We start from the raw sequence: 21,147 nt of genomic DNA on the forward strand, positions 1-21,147 counted from the left end.
CAAGTTCAGATTGTGACGTTTACTGATACTCAATAAATTTTTTTTAATACCAATTGTGTTTTCATTGTATTATTCAACCAACTCATGGTGATAAAAATAAATCAGTTATTTGAATGTATTATATACGCTTATAAATGTATTATGAATATATCATTTTGCTTAAATGATATAAATGAATAATGTTTCGTGGATATTATATGTATAGAAGATAACTTGTTATATTAATATGAGGCGGAAGCTATAAAGCGATTTTGTACAATGAACAAGCAATTACATATAACATTATAATTATTTTAATAATTATAATGTATTCGGTTCTTCTTTAGTACTAATACTGAGATACTCTTATCTAGACTTGTATAAGATTACAGTATGAATCAAATTCACCATCTCTTTATAAAAATTCGGTTGATACTAGATCATAAGCGGAATCAAACCAAGATATCAATAGAATAGAGTAAACAAACATAAATAAGTTTGTTCGACCGAAAATTGATCCAAACCGGTCCAGCGACCTTCTCAGGAAGATCTTCAAAAGAGACGATCGAGCGTGAATTTTGATATATTTGCGTGCAATCAACGATGAAAATGTTTATACCATACAAATTACGACACGCGTTATCATGTATTCAAGGTAACCAATGTTATTATATGTGTTTGAATACCATTGAAATGCGGATATTGGGCTCAGTCTATTCAACGATTAATTCATTGAACTAATGTGGTAATAATAATGAGATCTTGTTTGTTATATTATGAATTCTATGTTATATTTTGTTTATTACGAATTGAACTATTATATTTTATAAGTGACTAGATGGTGACCAGTGATGCATTTGGTAGACACATGACTACAATTAAGTCATGCGCCTCCCAAATGCTTCCCGACTCTACAATTTAAGAACGCTCCTACTTAAACTAATAATTTTTTTAATTAATTTTAATATGTTTCAATGTTTAAACGTTATTTTTATCATTAACTGCGATAAGTTAAAAATATTTTAACAAGTAAATTAACAGATATTTCATTTTAAATAATTTAAAGTAACTTTTATACGGATTATATATTAAGTTTCACGCTAGCGTGAATGTTACAAGTACATCTGCTTCACTTGTGTGCCTCGTTGGTTTGATGGTGGCCTTATTTGACGTTTCACGACAAAATATACTCTATAATAGATGAAAACAATTTTGAAAATGGCAAAAAAACGACGCCTTTTTTGTTAATTTAATAATAATGAAACCACATCAGTCGATGTAGATTACAGAGCGTGAAAAATGATAGTGTTCTAGTTCTAATTATACAGACATGTAGAGAAAAAAACTAGATTAGTAAAATATTTCGGTCGTTATTGTAATAACTAACATACAAGATCCGCATTCCGCACATATAGACACATAGACGTCCAAGACAGAACTTTTTTAAATAGTTTTAATAACAGTCGCGCGCATGCTTCGAGCCAATCATAATAATTTGCAATACTCTTATTGCAAATTATTATGATTGGCTCGAAGCATGCGCGATGGTTCTTCTCCATCTTCCGGTCTCTACCGGAAGATGGAGAAGAACCATCTCGGAAGCCAGGAGTCACTGTGGATTTCAGAGCTATTGGAATGAGTAAGTAAGTATTAATTATAAAGATTGCATAAAATATCATGTGTTAAAAATAGAGTTAGTTTTTCTTGAATATATTACGATAAATAGAATTTGATATTGACATCAACAAAATATCACGTCATAAAATAAATTCATGCATCAATATAAACTGGAAACTATTAGTTAACCATTATGATCAATCAGCTATTTCAAGCTCTGGGGACAGGTTAAACAGATTGGCTCAAAGCCAACACAACATATTTGGATGATTAGTGCGTATTACATATTAATGTAGGGAAATTAATTAGCTAATAGGTGCTGCATAATCTCAAGGCGTTGTAATCTAGATGCTTGCATTGTACATAATAATAGATTACACAGATAATGCTAGACATCTCCCGTATCATCTAGAAACCTTATCTGGAATAATAGGGAGTAAAATATGTAGCGAAATTACTTAAAAATTCTTCTTTTACTATTTTTTACATATACTTTCAGATTCAATGAAAAAATACCTTTTTAGCAAGGTAAAATCCTAAAATATTAATCTAGTATTTGTCGAAAGCAACCGGCAAAGTTCTTATTGTACCTGACATTCAAATAATATTATTACCATACTTAGCTTCTAACTTCGCATAGAAAAATAAATTGGATTTTTCTTGTCTATCGAGTTTATTGAGTACCTACTAATAGAATCCGCGTTCCGGATTAAACTTGCTGATTTTCTAGAAATTAATTTCGTTGTTCATTCAAGAGCCCGCGTCGGGGCCGATAACGTTGACTGATCGTGGCTCGGACGGGTCGAATTGATGAGCGGAGTACGTGCTGCGCCTCTCGACGCCTTTCTGATAAATCGGAGACTTGTAATCGCTGAACTTACACGGATACCGTAATTTGTTAACGAAAAAGTCAAACCTCGGTCCACAGATGTGCACCATCACTGTCCCTACTCTCTACGTAGAGAAAACCTCATTTCTTTCCGGGACAGGCTTATTTATGTTCGGATACGCGTGCTTGGCGTCAGAACAAATAATGTACACCATTATGTTGCTAAAATATTTAGTCTGGTCATTCAAATACCTTCCCAAGGTTGGTGTCAATATGAAAATGACTTTACGATCTTAGACCATGATTGAGCAAGGGATTTTTTGTCAGTCATTTAGTATTAAGTATAATAGTAACTCAACTTGCATTATCTGTGTTTTAAGAAGAAACCATCAATAGAGTATTACAGAAACCAAGTCATAACAAACATCATACGGGACTTAAAAATTGGATGCCAAATCATGCTCAAGAGACTTGAATACTGAGAAACCAAAATTTTGATATAACGATACTCAATAATTTGAAGCTCGATTTCATTCTTTCTAAAATGAAAATTGAAAGTACAATGCTCTACCCTCTTTATTATTTTGACGGCTCGCTAGATAAAAGTACCGACAAATTGATTGAGATTTTACGTGTTTTCCATCACGTAAAATAATAGATTATCGCTATGGGATGAACGATCATCGGTTGTTTCGACTCCACTGTTTATGGTTCATAAAATTCGATACCGTTCCAGCCTTTTAGGACGTCCACTGCAGGACATAGGCCTCCCCCAAAGATTTCCATAACGACCGATCACCAGCGGCCTGACTCCAGCGGCTCCCCGCCACTTTGATCAGGTCGTCTGTCCACCTCGTTGAAGGCCGTCCCACACTGCGACGTCCTGTACGTGGCCGCCATTCGAGAACCTTTTTGCCCCAACGGCCATCGGTTCTGCGGGCTATATGCCCAGCCCAACGCCACTTCAACTTACTAATACGGTGGGCTATGTCGGTGACTTTAGTTCTTTTGCGGATCTCCTCATTTCTGATTCGATCACGCAAAGAAACCCCAAGCATAGCCCGTTCCATAGCTCGTTGAGCGACGCGAAGCTTGTGCACCATGCCCGCGGTTAGGGACCACGTCTCAGATCCGTAAGTCAACACCGGTAACACACACTGCTCGAAGACTTTCGTCTTCAGGCACTGAGGGATTTTGGACGAAAAGATGTTGCGTAGTTTCCCGAACGCTGCCCAGCCGAGTCGGATTCGACGATTGACCTCTTTCCCGAAATTGGACTTACCTAATTGGACGGTTTGTCCCAGGTAAACGTATTCGTCAACAATTTCGAGAATAGAGTTTCCAACTGATACCGGAGTGGGCACAACATGGACATTTGACATTATTTTCGTCTTGTCCATGTTCATGCTAAGGCCCACTTGTTGTGAAACTCTGTAGAGGTCACCGAGCATTGTATTGAGGTCTTCCAGGGATTCTGCCATGACTACGATATCGTCCGCAAATCGAAGGTGAGTGATGTACTCGCCATTAACATTGATGCCAAATCCTTGCCAGTCCAGGAGCTTGAAGACGTCTTCCAAAGCAGCGGTAAACAGTTTCGGAGAAATTACATCTCCCTGTCTGACCCCGCGCTGCAGAGGAATTGCCTTTGTGCAATGCTCCTGAACCCGGACTGACATAGTGGCGTTTTCATACAAACTTCTCAACACTTCGATATACCGATAGTCGATGCGGCAGCGCTGAAGAGACCTCAATACGGCCCAAGTCTCGATCGAATCAAAGGCTTTTTCATAGTCCACAAACGCCAAGCATAATGGCAGATTATACTCCTCCGTCTTCTGTATAATCTGCCGCAGCGTATGAATGTGGTCCATGGTGCTAAAGCCTCTTCGGAAACCGGCTTGTTCGGGAGGCTGGAAGTCATCAAGCCTGCGTTCGAGACGATTCGTGATGACTCTCGAGAACAGCTTATAAACATGGCTCAGCAGTGATATTGGCCTGTAGTTCTTCAACAGGGTTTTGTCTCCCTTTTTGAAGAAGAGGACAACCATACTGCTGCTCCACGCTTTTGGCGCAGTGTCCTCGAGTAAGGTGGAAGTGAATAACCTCTGTAGCATTCTGAGGATTGGTTTGCCACCCGCTCTCAGTAGCTCAGAGGTGATTCCATCCTCACCCGGCGCCTTGTTGTTCTTAAGCTGTTTGAGAGCCATCCTAATCTCGTACAGGCTGATGTCCGGGATATCTTCGGTGTAATGTCGGGTTAGTCGGGCTCTAGGATCTTTCGCCGGACTTGCAACAGGCATAGCAACGGAGGTGTAAAGATGTCCATAAAACTTCTCGACCTCTCCCAGTAGCTCTGGTAGAGACGACACCACCTTACCACTATCCGTCTTCAGCTTAGTCAGCCGGCTTTGCCCAATAGATTCATCTCTTGCGAACACTTTTGTGCCTTTATTCCGCTGTATCGCCTCTTCAATATTTTTCGTATTGAAGAGGCGGATGTCGTGTCGCAAGGACTTTGTAATCCGTCTATTGAGCTGCCTATATGACTTCGCATCATCGGAAGTATGTAGTAGCAAGGAGCGTCGTTCTTCCAGGAGCTTGAGGGTATGGGCGGAAAGTTTTTGGGACCGATTTCGACGGGGTGTCTTGCAGTGATGCAACCCTACCGTACGAATCGTTTCGATAAGCCTGTTGTTCAGATCGTCCACAGATACGTCATCGCCTAGGCAAGCAAAGCGATTTTGGAGCTCGAGTTGAAAGCTTTCGGGGTTCTGGATTTGGGTGCGGAACGGTCGAAGAGTTGACTTCATCAAGCGAGACCTTTCCAGTTTCACGTTTATATTCAATGTGCCTCTTACCATTCGGTGATCACTACCGGTTTTTATCCTATTAATCACAGAAACATCATTGAATATATGTCTCCTTGTTGTCATGATGAAGTCAATCTCATTCCTCGTTTTACCGTCAGGGCTTATCCAGGTCCACTTTCTTTGCGGAGATTTCTGGAAGAAGGAATTCATCATGAAGAGTCCTTCCTTCTCCAAAAATTCAGCGAGCCTCTGGCCCCTCGGGTTGCGCTGCCCAAATCCAAATTGCCCCACTCTCAACTCATCATCGCCTCTCTTGCCCAGTTTCGCGTTGAAATCCCCCATCACAACATTGAAATGTGTTTTCGAGGTGTGTATGGCTCTACTGATGTCCTCATACATTACCTCCACATCTTCATCTGAGTGTGCCGAGGTCGGCGCGTAGACCTGAATGACCTTCAAAGAATATCTATCAGATATTTTGAGGACCAGGTACGCTACCCTGCTCGACACACTTTCGATGGCTATGATGTTGTTAATGAGGGGTCTGCGAACGATAAACCCTATTCCACCTTGGGACTGTTGGTCGCCCTCCCGGTAGAAGAATAAATTACCGGATGTCAACGTTATCGTGTCCTCCCCCTGTCTTCGGACTTCTGATAACCCTATGACATCCCAGCGTAACTTACTCAATTCTTCTTCCAGCTCAACAATCTTTTCGTCCGTCCTCAACGTGCGTGCGTTGTATGTTACCAGGGCCAGGGGTCGTCGGGAGTGGTAGCCGGATCGCTTCCGGTGATTCTTAGCACCCCTTGCCCCGCCGTTACCATGGCCGCTACCGTAGCCAGGAATAGCGGAGCTGCCGGGTACTAGGGGCCTGGTTGTTGTTGTACTATTCATGTTTCAAGTCTTATCTATTTGGGGGGGAAAAATGCCAATACTCACCACGCTTGGCAGGCGGGTTGGCGAGCGCAGTTGATGGTGGGGGAGATCATGCATAACGCTGCTGCCCGTTTGCATAAAGTTAACCCTTAGTCGCCTTTTACGACACCCACGGGTAGAGATGGGGTAGTGCTATTCTAGGCCGGCACCACACGGCACAACAAATTCGATACAGGTATAAAGAATTAATTTCACGTAGGCCACTTTTATGCAAATGTGCTGCTATGTATAAAGTCAATAATGCACCGATACTATGTAGAATAGAAGTTGCTAATTTCCTTGATTGGCCTACTTACCCTACTGTTTGTATATTTTAGTTTATAATAGTAATAAAGCAAGTTAACAAGAATTATATCAATTTGTAACAGCATTGTTGCATATCTGCATATATAGTGTCAACGATAGTGCAATCAAACACAGCATGTTAATAAAGGTTAATAATATGTATTTGACATTGATATTATAATAACAATCGTAGTATCGCTTTGTATTCCAAAGATTAGTACTAAATGAAACCCGCGTCAAATCTAAGCATTTCGTACATCAAGCGACAATGTGCTGAACACAAACAGAGGGTTAATGAAAATCCTCAATCCAATCGTAGCGCATAATTGAGCGGTCCCACCTGTGCCGACGTCACAAAGAGCCCGAACATTGTCTGCTATGGGTTTATTAGCTCGCCGATGTAGCCATTCGAGTTAACAAAGCGACCGCAATGCTATCAGGGCTATCGGAGTACGGTACCTTTATAGACATGTCTTAATGCTGCGTCTACACGGCCCGACACGTATTCGCAAACGTAAAAGATCCTTCATAACTTGTTTCATACGTGCGTGTTTTATACGTAGTTATTTTCAGTGACACGGCATTTTTGGTGTGGACGCGGCATATATAGAAACATGTGAATTAACGCTGTGACAGTGGAATTTTTAGGCTCTCTATTGGATACCTACGCAAAAAAAAACTCATTAAATGGATTTCTTTTATTTGTAATTGAAATCTTTCTGGATTTAATGTGCGAATCAAAATTTATTAATTTATATTATTGATGCTTCAATAACCTAGCAAGCAAACACATGCGTTTACAGAAAATATTACACCAAAACGCATGTTTGAACATTAAACGTAAAATATAAAATACCTACAATTGCGAAAGGAAGTTACCGTTATAAACATTGTACCCTTTCAACCCTTTCATTATTCGCGTCACGAAATCTAATAGTTAACTTTACTTACTCCCTTTGCGACATCGTTGGCACAAATAACAATAAGAGATAGTCGTTAGATCATTGACTGGTCGCTTTCAAAGAACAACATCGCCTCTGTTTTTCCGAGGTCCCATTTGCGTAAGGCATGTAAGGAAATTGGAACTGTATGACACAAAGGGCCTTAAATTAAATCAAGTGACCCAATGTTCTCTGCAGTGTCACTTTGTAATCTCAAAAGGTTGGCCAAAAAAGGGCTTCGCACTGTATGATTGAATCATAAATTTCCTTATGTGCTTGCCTGTGCATTGAACAATTTATTTAACAGTATTTTTACACTATAATGAGAAGTTTTACCTTTTAATACTATATGCATAACCAGAGTACCTATCACAACTGTTAATAAAGGACGACATCTCTAACAACAAGCAGTAAGTTTCGAATATAACGTCCCTTCGAACGACAAAGCCAAAATATTTCTAGTTTTACATAATGGATGAACTAAACATAGCTTCAGAAGGCAATCACGATGCAATCACATCATGCACTAGAGATTGGCTATTACAAAATGGCTTCCCAAATATAATTCGGAGCGGGCTCGACTGGACTTTATAGCGGGTATTAGTGTAGGACTAAAGGTAATTCTACTGAATCTGGCCTATGCTCGGGCATTTCTCCTAAGGTAATTAGATTATATTTATCACGGCCTTCTCATTTAGTTAAGTAAAATGAGGTTAGTAGATTAAATATTGAGTTGTTTGTGGTCTTTGGTAATTGGTAATTCTTATTTTCTAGGTAGTAGAGATTTATATAAACAGAAAACAACTAAGTATATGTATAAAGGGATTGTGGGTGACGTCTCTCAAGACCCAAATAAGCCCTGTTGCTAAGCTTAAAGGAATTGTGGATGAAAAGAAAACATTTAGTAATATCTTAAACTACCCTACTACGTAACAAAGGAATTATGTATTGTTTATGAAACAAAAAAAAAATAACATTTTATAGGTATGAATCAAAATAAATTTCTCGATTTTATAAATTTTATGCTAGAGTCTATAAAAAACATATTCAATGTTAAGATACTCCATTTTCGATATTCGTAAACGAGATTTTTGTTTTATTACCGTGGATTTGTGTTCTGTGGGTGAAGTCGTAAACATGAACCCCTTAATTCAGTGGCTCTACTGTTTTCTATGTGCAAATTTTACAGCCTGTCCTAATGATATTCGACTGAATGGCGCTTCCTTATAATACGATATAGGTACGTACGATATACGAGTAGGTAGCCACAGTTGTGGTTCAGTCAATGTTATTATTATTTTTTATTTGGTAGTTTTTAAATCAATCATTTTCACAATGTTTATTTTTATATTTTCATCTTATATTCATATTATGGCGCCACCAATGTGTATTGAATGGTATTAAGATAGAGATGATTGCTTACTATTTCCCATTAAAGCATTTGTCCATTTTATTCGAGTTTTACTGTACATAATATAACATAATATTCGCTCAACAAAATTTATAGGTACATTAATAAATTGCAAAGACATTGCAAAAGTTAATTGAATGCTGCACTATATATGGATAAAACAAAATATGGTAATACTAATTGCTGAGCTCCCTTCCTTACAATTGCACAAACATACATTACGCTGTGAACACAAAGTCGAGGTTAATTAATTATTCATGTTTAATTTCAAGGAATCTCCTAGGCGAACGTTGTTTGGCACGTTTTCAAAGTGTAGCTTAACTTAAAGAACCAGTATTGTAAAAACGAATGCATTTTGAATGGTCATTCTCTTAAGCTATATCGTAAAATTCGATTCCCGTGTTTTGGCAACAAATTTGAATTTATATCGTCATAAATTTTTCTGTTGTGTACCGCATGTTGGCGCGAAATCTGCGGGTGGTGAAATATTGCTTACGTTGCATCACCAGCACTGAGGACTTAGACCATGCGGGTTTTGTAAAATATGTACAAGCGGTTTTAAGGGTCGAGAATTCGCACTGTTAATTATAAGGACATAACATGTGATAATTCATGCAAACAGGAAATACATGACATTCCCCAAAAACGTATGTGAATGTCATAAAGGGTTTGCAACTAATAAGTCGATTATATTATGCTTTCCGCCCGCAGCACCGCGCACATTTCACGCTGTCGCGCGACATCCATTTTTCAGAAAAATACTTCTACAATGAAAGGAATTGAACCCTTTCAAGTTTGGTTTTGACTTACTTAAATTATTGAAGGCCCTCCTCGAAGGACCAAATTGATCAAAATTTGTTCAAGTCTGAAATAAATGAAGTTAAAATTAAAATATGATATTTTATTAGTTCCTAATAATTGATGACGATTTCACATAAATTCCTATAATTTACTTAATATCTCTCTGTACAACCGGTTGTCTGGAAGAAATCACTATTTAGCGATAAGGCCGTCGTTTGTTACAATGTATCCTAGGTTAAGTCATAATTTGTAATTTGTCTTGAGCAATAAAGCATAAATAAATACATTCCGTGCGCATCTGCATTTCATGGAAATGTGTGGAATGTGGAATTATGAATATAAGTACATTAATAATAATGTACATTTTTCTAGAAAGTTCAAGTACTGACGGATTCAAACAAACTTAAATATTTGTAGATAAAATAAAATCAACTGAAAAAATATTACCACATCCGATTCTGCTTGTAGGTTGTTTACACGGGCTTGATAAGACGACCAATAAACGTGATCTTCCATATTATATTTTAACGAAAAACTGTTCAAAGATAATAAAAAGCATTCAGACAGTTTTTACATTGTATACGTCTTAACTGTATCCCTGTGCGGCGGTATATTATGTTATCAAAGACCACTTCAGACCTAATAATATCGATTGTAAACTATGTACTTATGTATATTTCGGAAATTAACACAACCGTTCAATATTGATATTCGAAACTTGCTAACAGTCAACTGAAATTTCGTATCACAAAGCCAATCATTAAACTACGCCCAATATTTCAACACGATTGACTTATTGAAAAGCAGGATCTAACACGGTTAGAATACATTAGGTATATTATTCTGACCTCGCTACTGGGTACATAACTTTTGGTCCCACGACAATCGCTCGTGACCTACGAACAAATATTTGGACGAAACTTCAAGTGCACCACTCTCCTGTGTTTTCTTAACGAGGTAGTTTGTTTGGTCTGGGGAGTACTACATTTAGGTGTGGTTCCCCACATTCAATTTACTTCTTGTCTATGACAAGGAGAGTTAACGAGTAAAAGCTATCATTGATTCATTCACTAGACACAGGCCGCCCGTAGTTATTTTGCTTGTTTTTTTAGGATCTTTTTCTTTTTTATTTCGTCTGCAGAGAAAGCTGGACATTCAAAACTTGCCTGGTGGTTAGAAAATTTATCGAAGGCTTAACCTTATCATAATATATGAACGCTTATAAAAATGGGATACATAATTGAAATGTCTGTTTATGTTCACATGAAAGATCTAAACAAGAATATCCTTGCTAAAAGATTACAGAAATATAACATTTAGCTTGAAAGGCCAAGGTTGCGAGTCAAAGGACCGGAAGATTCTAATAATGCTAAATTATACAAATGAATATAGGTATATTGATAATGTCATTTTTGTATTGTATATTACAATTTTATCGCAATGGACACCTTGCCAAGACATTTGCCTTAAAAAGTCATACTCCAATCTAAAAGACCCTACTTAAATAGAATATAAACTGTATACTAAACTGTTACTGCGATTTCTACTACAAAGATTGTCTGTGACCCCAATATACATAAATAGAATGATTTTATACGACCAAATCAAGGAAAAATTACCAGTCATTCTAAAAAGTCAGGAAGCAAAGTAATCGTATATTCTTGACAGCAATATTTGCACAAAAAACGTTCTTTTACGCGCACGGCATTGCAATCAAGTCCTTTATATCAAATGGTCTTTATACATTATATATGTACCTCACATTATATTACAAAACGGTTTAAAAACAACACATTGTTACATTCAGCATTCCTCACGTTTGATATATATAAAATACACAGAACCTACTTTTTAGGGGCTTCGAAATACAAATCCGTAATTGGTTATAAAAATATTAACAAGCAAAAAAGGATTATAAAAAGCGTTTTTCGTTTAGGGATTTGGACAAATTAATTAAATGAACTTTTTGCAGGTTATCGCGAATGTTCCGAACACAAAGTTAGCGACAGCGCCGTGGGAATATCCAGTATAATCATTCTTCTTTTAATGATAGTTAGTCGTCCATTACCTTTTTGCTCATTTTATATTCTCTCTTTCTCTTTGTCGCTCAGTTGCTTGTTAGAGTAATCAATCTTATAAATTCAATTGTGTTCAGATTAAATTTAAGATCTGAAGGTGATTACATAGGTATGCATTGAAAATGTGTTTTGCAATCATGCTGTGTGGATATTTATTTATTTTCCATTATGAGAATTGTAGTATATATATCTAATACAAGACATTAAAATCTCTATAGAGAACGCAGCATTGATTTAAAACTATTTTTGTTGGCATGTATGAAATGTCTTCCACTTGAATCAGATATTTAAAAAAATGTTAATGTATTAAAAAAAATAGAAATGAATGAATAAAAATGTACCTAAGATAAAATTATTATAAATAAGGAAATAAGCATTTTATTAACCGGTTTATCCGGGGAAAACGAGTTTTTCTTTTAATCCTAATGTTCCTAATCCTTATGAAATATGAGAATAAAAAGCAGCCTGTTACTCCTTTTTACATCGGCTAAGTATCTCTCAGTGAAAGTTCCGACAAAATCAGAACAGACAGACAATCTGACAAAAATTGTAAAAATTACTATTTTGTGTATTACGCATTTTGTAAATAGCGTATATTTTAATACTGGTTTTAATACTTCTTTGCAGAAGTAGTAGTTCTTAAGAACAGAGTGAAAAATGTTTATTTTTGACTGGGTATTTCACACTACCTAGCACGTACACACAATATATTATGTATAATACTACAATGTTGACTTATTATTCATACAGAGTATAGCTTTATTTTATGAAAAATAAAGGATCAACGTGGCTCCAATGAGTAGATACTTTAATACCTTTATTCCCACGTCACTGTTTTTATATTTTCATAAACTTCTTGTGTATTAATGCAAGGAATTTACTCATTCGTTGACCTGGTGAACAAAGTTTGGTAAAACTGGATGAGATTGTGATGTGTGATGAGAGTGAGATTTTGGGAGTGTAGAGGGATAATTTAGATTTTTTTAGCCTAGCAGGTTGAAAACGATAAAAAACCAACAGTATCTTTGATTTAGTTCAAACTAAATTAAGAGATGTGATTGGTTTTTAACAAGACATTCTTCGCTAAACATCTTTGCACATTATTGGTGGAAAAGCACCCTTACGAGCGGGTGGGTCACCTAAGGCTTGGTGGGGTGGTAAGGCGTGGGACACTTGCGCATGACAATACGCGTGCGTATGGTCGGTCAAGCTCTGCAACCAGCCTAATGGAAAGTGACGAAAACGACTCCGTGAATGTGTTGCCATCTATAGAAATATGAATATGCCTTCTTCGTTGAAGTTGCCTGGGAAAACCGACGCTGATAAATCACACAAAATAATTCGTATAGGAGGTAGCAACGTTGACAAGAGAGAATTTTAGTACCTATAGTTGGTTCTTTGATATACTGTTCCTCTTGCTATTTTATAATATAAATAATAAAGTTATTACTTACCTTTTAAGCGGACTCATATTGATGTAATTTCACTTATTTCGATGACATTTTAGTTATTTTGAAATAAAAATTGCGTATGGCACCTATTTTACAACGAAAAAAACGTCTTGCAATAAAAAAATTATGTCTAATGGATCTATCTAAAGGCAAAAGATTAAAAATAACGCGTTAAAAAATGACTTTAAATTAAGGATATTTTCCTGTGCAGATAAGATGCGCACTAATAAACGCAACCACTGCGGCCAGCCAGACAGCCCGGACTCTAACCGAAATAGCAAGAGAAACAGTATATCAAAAACCCAACTATACTAAAATGACTTTTTTTAAAACTTTGCTAGCTCCCATACGAAATTGTTCACGGAAAAATGTTTGGTTATGTCAACCAAATTTGTTGTTATCAGTTAGGTGAAAAAATTTTAAGTTTTATTTTTAGATACGATTTATTCCCGATACAATTAAATTATGCTTAAACAAGTGAATTTGTGAAAGTTTATATCCTGTTTAATAATTCTTATTAAAATGATAACAAAGCTCTTTTAAGATGGCGGCCGTGGGACAAGGGTGGCGACCCCATAAACTTGGTTTTAGCTTCATACCTTCTGACCCCCCCCCTAGACATAAAAAAAATAAAATTGCGTCCTCTAAAAAACTCAACCCCAAATGTAACTTTTCAATGGACTATTTGTATGGTTAAATAATTGAAATTGAATTAATCCTACCATTAATGCCACTGAAATTTGTGGTGAATATTCACAACTCGTTCCTTACAAGCAACTCATTTATTTTAAAAATGTTTGCAAGGCCAAACACTATGTAATATTTTACCTTCATTATTTGCTATAATTTTATGAAAAGCATGAAGTTCTTATCGAATTCCATAATTTTCATATAAGCGTGAAAATTACTGGATACAGGTTCTATTATATTTTGAACTAGGTTGCCGCCCGTGGCTTCTCCCACGTTGTCTAAAATTTAACTAATTATGTAACTTCCTCATGAATCACTTAGCTCTATTAAAAATAAACACTTCAAATCCGTTGTGCAGTTTTGGATATTTAAGCATACATACTTACATAGAGATGGCGACAGCGACTTCGTTTTATCTTAATATGTAATGAAGAAGTGTAGTATGTATTTGCTTTTGTTTTACTATGTAGTTAAGAAGTGTAGTATTTCAAGGATATTTAAATTACACAATAATACTGCAATTTAAGTTTGCATTGAAATTCCATGTTTTCAGTGCTTACTACATTTAAATCATCTCTAAACAATAAATATACGACAACACAATAAAAATTATTATTCATGTCCTATTGTGTGTTGCTTTAAGGTTGCTACAAAAAGAAATACTTTAAAAGAAAGAGCGATATGCAAAAAATATAATAACATGTCTGTTAAGAAGCCAAATTGACATTTAAAAATATCTGGAATGTTGGAAATTATTGATTTTAGTATAAATACGTGCTTCATTCTCCAACGTACCTATAATTACTTCGATACTAAAAATCGAGTTTCTTAAATATCACTCAATATTTGCATAATATGTGATTTAATTTAAAATAACTATCCTGTTAGATATTATTAGAATTAATAGTATTAATTTACCTATGGGTCTAGAGCGAATGGACCCTTTAATTAAGTCAATGAAAAGGGCTGTCGTTTTCTCATGAAGGGACAGAACATTAGAATAGTTATCTTTTTGTCCGCGTCTAAATTTATAGGCAACCTCGATTACTATTCTACTAATGTTTGTCATAATTTAATTGCATTTTAAGTATGCACTGTAAATTATGATCCATACTAATCAATGGATATAGTACTCTCAATGAGTTTTTTTATACATTAGTCATTTTACCTAACAGAAAAGCTAAACTGTTAACAATTTATGTACCTACCTAATAAGAATTGTATGCTGAACGATGGAATTTCCCTTAGTTATTTACAAGAAGTAATCCATACTAATATTATAAATGCGAAAGTAACTCTGTCTGTCTGTCTGTCTGTTACTCAATCACGCCTAAACTACTGAACCAATTTGCATGAAATTTGGTATGGAGATATTTTGATACCCGAGAAAGGACATAGGCTACCTTTTATTGCGAAATAATGTACCACGGGCGGAGCCGGGGCGGACCACTAGTATAAAATAAGTAGTAATAAGTATAAAATTATTATTTAATATACTCGTATGTCATAATGCATATTATATTTATATCTTTGTTTCAGAACCGGAATGAGACAATTTCATATTAAGTTTTATAGCATTAGATATTTTCCTCCGTTTGGTGATCGAATTTTTTTATATTCATTAATCTATAGGTACTAATATTATAAAGAGGAAAACTTTGTTTGTTTGATTGATTGTAATGAATAGGCTCATAAACTACTGGACCGATTTTAAAATTCTTTCACCATTCGAAAGCTACATTATCCACGAATAATAATATAGGATAGGTTTTATCCCGGAAATTCCGGTTTTGTATACCTATACTAACATTGGTACCTACACGTAATTCAATATTTTTATCTAGATAAAATTTACACTGAAAAGAAGCGACTTGAAACAATGGTTACCAACGACCAGCTGTTTAGCCATTATATTTACAAAGGTTCGTCATAATGTGTAAATAACTGTGCTTAGTTATTTAAAATCAATTTATGTCCATCAAGTAATAAATCATTTTTAATTTTACGGTTATTATATTTCACATTGTCTGTAATACTGTGGGCGATTAGCATTTCTATAAAAGTATAAGTAATATAAAATATAGTTTTAATTGCTCCAACGTTTATAAATAAGACTGATAACGGCAATCGGTACATTTGTGTATTTTTTTCTTAAGCGACCTAGTCGCCATGGTTCGTACAATCTGTGTGGTTTTGCTCATCGCTGCAGCTATGGTATCTGCAGCACCAAACGGTAAACCACATTACGATTTAGACGATGCCCCGGAACTTTTCGAGAAATTCATAAGGGAGCACCACAGAGTCTATAAAGATGATGCAGACCGTGCAGAACATTATAAAGCATTCTTGAAGACCCTCAATGTGATAAACGATTCTAATAGCGACCCACAACAAACTGCGACGTTCGACATCAACGAATTTGCTGACTATACTCCGGAAGAAGAAAAACATCTGTATGGATTAAAAGACATGGTAAGTAGGCTTTGAAAATCTTAACTTGTATTATAAATAGCATCATATCCTAGTTTAGTCGACAATGTTAAATAGGTTATAAATATACATAATTAATTGTAGTTTTAAAGACGTGTGAATTACTCCCGTAAAAATTGATACGAAATCTATGAATTAAGAACACTTTTACTTATATAATTATAATACAATTCATATTTCTATGAAAACAATCAGTACCTATTCTTTAAATTTTTCGGCACCCGAAGATCATACCGCAACAATATTGTTGATGTATCAAACAAAATTATAGCAATTAGTTGAGGGAAAATCTTTAAACACCCCTATTTACCATTTCTCAGAATATGCATTTTTAATATTTTTCTAGATCTAACTCATATAATATAGTACCTACTTAGACTTAGGAATCTATAACTTAGTACCTTCTGTGTGTAAGCCACAAAGTGAGCAATAGCAAACACATTAAAATGTATTTATTTATTTATCTACCTTTTCAGAACGACATGGATTGAGGATCAGAAAAACATTAACAGAGAATATAATGCAACAAACTTTCCTGTATTATTAACAATAAAAGCATAATATTATGTTTATTATAATGCCTTTTATTTATCCTTCACTAGCTGTGCCCGCGACTTCGTCCGCGTGGAATAGCGACTGCATAGTAGTTACTACTTTACATAAAATTATTTAGTAAACACGTACTACCATAAACAATTCATAGAATTGTTAATAGAATTTATTACTAATCTAAGCTAAAAAACTTACGTACTTTCCGGAAATCCGGGGCATTTTCCGGGGATATCCGGAAAATGCCTGTAAAATATCTGGAAAATCCCCCGAAAAATGTGTGAAAATGTCCGGGAAATACCCGGAAAATATCCGGAAAATGCGTGAAAATGTTCGGGAAAAGCGTGGAAAATGCCTGAAAAATCTCCGGAAAATGCCAGGGAAATGTCTGGAAAGTATCCGGAAAAAGCGTGGAAAATGCCTGGAAAATTCCCGGAAAATGCCTTAGAGATGCCCAGAAAATGCCCGGAAAATATTAAAAAAATGCGTGAAAATGTCCGGAAAAGGCGTGGAAAATGCCTGGAAAATTCCCGGAAAATGTCTGGAAAATGCCTGGAAAATCCCCGGAAAATGCGTGAAAATGTCCGGAAAAAACGTGGAAAATGCCTGGAAAACTCCGGAAAATGTCAGGGAAATGTTCAGAAAATGCCTGGAAAATGCCTGGAAAATATCTAGAAAATATTCGGAAAATGCGTGAAAATGTCCGGAAAAAGCGTGGAAAATGCCTGGAAATCCCCGGAAAAATGTCAGGGAATGTCTGGAAAATGCTTGGGAAATGCCTGGAAAATGCCTGGGAAATATCTGGAAAATATCCGGAAAAAGCGTGGAAAATGCCTGGAAAATCCCCGGAAATTTCCTGGGAATTATCCAGAAAATTCCCGGAAAATATCTGGAAAACGCGTGAAAATGTCCGGAAAAGCGTGGAAAATGCCTGGGTAATCTCCGGAAAATGCCAGGGAAATGTCAGAAAATGCCTGGGAAATGCCTGGGAAATATCTGGAAAATATCCGGAAAATGCGTGAAATGGTCCGGAAAAGGCCTGGAAAATGCCTGGAAAATCCCCGGAAAATGCGTGAGGAATTGCCCGGAAAATGCCCGGAAAATATCCGGAAAATGCGTGAAAATGTCCGGAAAAAGCGTGGAAAATGCCACTTCAAATTTGCGAAGTAATTAAAGCAGACAACCAAAAAAAGAAAAAGAAAGCTAAAATCTTTCATATTAAATGTTAAGGGATATTCATATTTCATATTATGTACTTAATGTATGGGAGGGTTTAAAGATTTTTTTTTTTTGATATTTCTCGATTTATTTAAAAAAAAATGATTACGGCCATTATTAGGTTAAGTACTTTCGATATCAGTTTAAAGTTTTTTGTTATCTGTAATACTTACAAAAAAAAATCGCCTGTGCACACTGAACGATTACACCTTGTACATGAATGCCTTAGCAAATGTTCGCCGTGATTATTTAAATGATCATAATTTTTTTTATTATTGAACCAATTGACATGAATTAAACACTAAATGACAAAAAAAACTAACTACAGTTTTGGGTTCGGGATCAATTTAATAATTACACCTGCTAATATTTTTTTACATATTTTCATTGTATAAAATCGTAACATAATTTCCTTTATGTATTGTTCTGAGATTGTTCTATTAACACATAGATAATATCTTCTCAAGGTACTAAATTTTAATAAAAAAGTTGTTTTTGTTATATTTTATATCTAAAAAAGAGTATTTATATTAGACAGAAATAAACATAAAATTTTTATAAGTTTTATGGAAGCTGAATGTACCTAATGCAAATGGGCAAATATAAAAGTAAAATTAGGTATTTAAAATAAATAAATGAAACAACTACCAATTACAGAAAAACTTCTTTTTCGGTTGAAAATTGCTGGATCATGAGTATAATTCTTTATCTCTTACCTTGGGCAGTCTGGAAGAGATCGCTAGTAAGCGATAAGACCGCCTTATGTACATACCGTGTTAATCCATTTGATATGATTGTAAATATTTTACTTGGTGTGGTACGTATATTACCACACCAATTGATAAATAATATGTACTCTGATCCCAGTACGATCTGTACCGCGATAGCCATAACGATAATAAAACAATCAGATGACAGTAAAGCACGATTAAAAATCATACTTGTACAGTAGTTGTGAGTGCAATATTTACGTTTCAAAATAACATTTTTTTTGGTACTAAAACGTAGGTAGATTCTCACGCACGCACGCTGATACGTGGTTGGCTGCCCCTTTTCTCATTCCCGAAAAATATCCTCTAAAATTACCCAAGATTCTTCCAATGATTGTACCAGACGTTGGAAATTAACTTTAGTCAACAATTGACCACGCGCCAGGATACTTATTTCTACTACATCCTCATGCAAATCGTTAATTTTTATGAACATTGAATCTGTAAATAAAAAAAATGAAAAGATTACTTACTTTACCTAATTTTATTAAAAAGCTACTAACAAATAAAATTCTATCAAGAACTAAAGTGACCTTCTTTGGGCGTTTAATATAGTCTTGTAAAAGTTATACATAAAAATAAAATTTCATCATTTTCTTATTTTGTCGTAACTTCAATTCTAATTAAAAACACGAGTCTAACTATATAATTAATTAATAAAGAATAAATATAAAAGCTACAACTTACCTTTTGTGGGAACGCAAGAAGGATTTTTTAAAATGTCACAATTAACCTACAATTAACTGTTAATAGTGTCTTGTTTGACATCAAATAATAAACATCTACCCTCACTTGTAAAATTTTATTTAGTATATTCACATAAAATATAAGCACCTGAAGTGGACTCTGGGAAGACATGGGTTAAAAAGTTAAATAAATAAGTACAATTAAAAACCCCACCAACATCATATTATTTAATTTTTAATTATAAATTTGCAAGAAGCGTTAAACATGTAAATTGATTTGATTTTAATGAAGTCTCGTAGATGGCGCTGTTTCAAATTTGTCTTTAAGCTCTCAGCACACACATGGGATCGGAAAGGGATCGTAACCGTAACGCCTTTCACCTCGCTGTCAACCAGGCGTCAACCTACCGTATGCACGTGACGAAAGCGTATCAGCAGCGCCTGTACGTCAACTCGGCTACGGCTAGGCGACACCGGCGTTACGCCTAAAAACGGTAAGTACGGCAAGTCGTAGCAGGCAGACACGTAAGCGCGTGGACGGAGAGACGTAAGCGCGGGGACGGAGAGACGTAAGCGCGGGGACGATGAGCCGTTAGCACTGGAATTGCAAGTTCGGAGCCTGTTCCGAGGGGAGGCGATTACGTTACTATTCCGATTAGTGTGCGTTGCAGTAGGGAGTTTAATACAAACCATTCTGAACGGCTCGAGGCGATACGGTTACGATCCCTTTCCGATCCCATATGTGTGCTGAGACCCTTATACTACTAAGATTCATTAAACTGTTTCTCTGCCAAAATAACGTAAATGACGTAGTTTTTATAGTGTAAAGCTAGATAATAGCGTGGCTTACCCAAAAACAACATTTAAACATGATGCTTTAGATTGTACGCTGTGTAATACACGGAATACGTTAGAAAAATAAAGGTTCACAGCTCCTCCCCCGGAGGTGATAGCATGATAATGTGTATATAAAAGCCTCACCCGACCTGTTAGTAATATTCATGCAAAATTTGAAGTCAATCTATGCGGTACTTTTCGAGATTAGCTCGGACAAATATACAGACAAACAGACAAACAGACAAACCGACAAACAGACAAACAGACAAAAATTCTAAAAACTATGTTTTTGGCTTCTATATCGATTATAGATCATGGATTATGTATTCTTTTAAAAAAATATTCAATGTACAGTTTTGACTTTACAACGATTTTATTATATCTAATATATAAAAATCAATGCCACTTTTCGTTGTAATTCCATAACTCGAGAACGGCTGAACCGATTTCGATAATTCTTTTTTTATTATATTCCTTGAAGTACGAGGATGGTTCTTATGTAGAGAAAACGTTAATATGTACCACGGGCGAAGCCGGGGCGGACCGCTAGTTATGTATAGATAAGTATTCATTTATTATAGTAGAGCCATTTTAATAGTCAACATTTGACAGTTCAACAAAATTCAACAACGTAACCTAGTAACGACGACATAGAATAACATGATATTTCGTTTTGTTAGAACTGCACATTTGCTTAACTTTTTTCAATTACGATTACATATTTATAATTATAATGACCGATACAAGTTATTTTAAGATTTCA

The 21,147-nt window shown here is 35.7% G+C and overlaps 1 protein-coding gene across 1 annotated transcript; it reads left to right on the forward strand.

Moving 5' to 3' along the window:
• Positions 1-15,937: 15,937 nt before the first annotated feature.
• LOC123695531 (fruit bromelain-like) lies at positions 15,938-16,899 on the forward strand. The gene is made up of 2 exons (XM_045641405.1): positions 15,938-16,306; positions 16,801-16,899. Exons 1-2 carry the CDS (start codon positions 16,004-16,006, stop codon positions 16,813-16,815), a joined length of 318 nt encoding a protein of 105 aa, XP_045497361.1. The 5' UTR covers positions 15,938-16,003; the 3' UTR covers positions 16,816-16,899.
• Positions 16,900-21,147: the final 4,248 nt, after the last annotated feature.

This window comes from Colias croceus, chromosome 11 (assembly GCF_905220415.1).
Source record: "Colias croceus chromosome 11, ilColCroc2.1".
In the NCBI taxonomy this organism is placed as follows: domain Eukaryota; kingdom Metazoa; phylum Arthropoda; class Insecta; order Lepidoptera; family Pieridae; genus Colias; species Colias croceus.

Bases quoted from the DNA above. Each gene is read 5' to 3' on its own strand.
- LOC123695531 (XM_045641405.1), top strand. From the start codon at position 16,004: ATGGTTCGTACAATCTGTGTGGTTTTGCTCATCGCTGCAGCTATGGTA.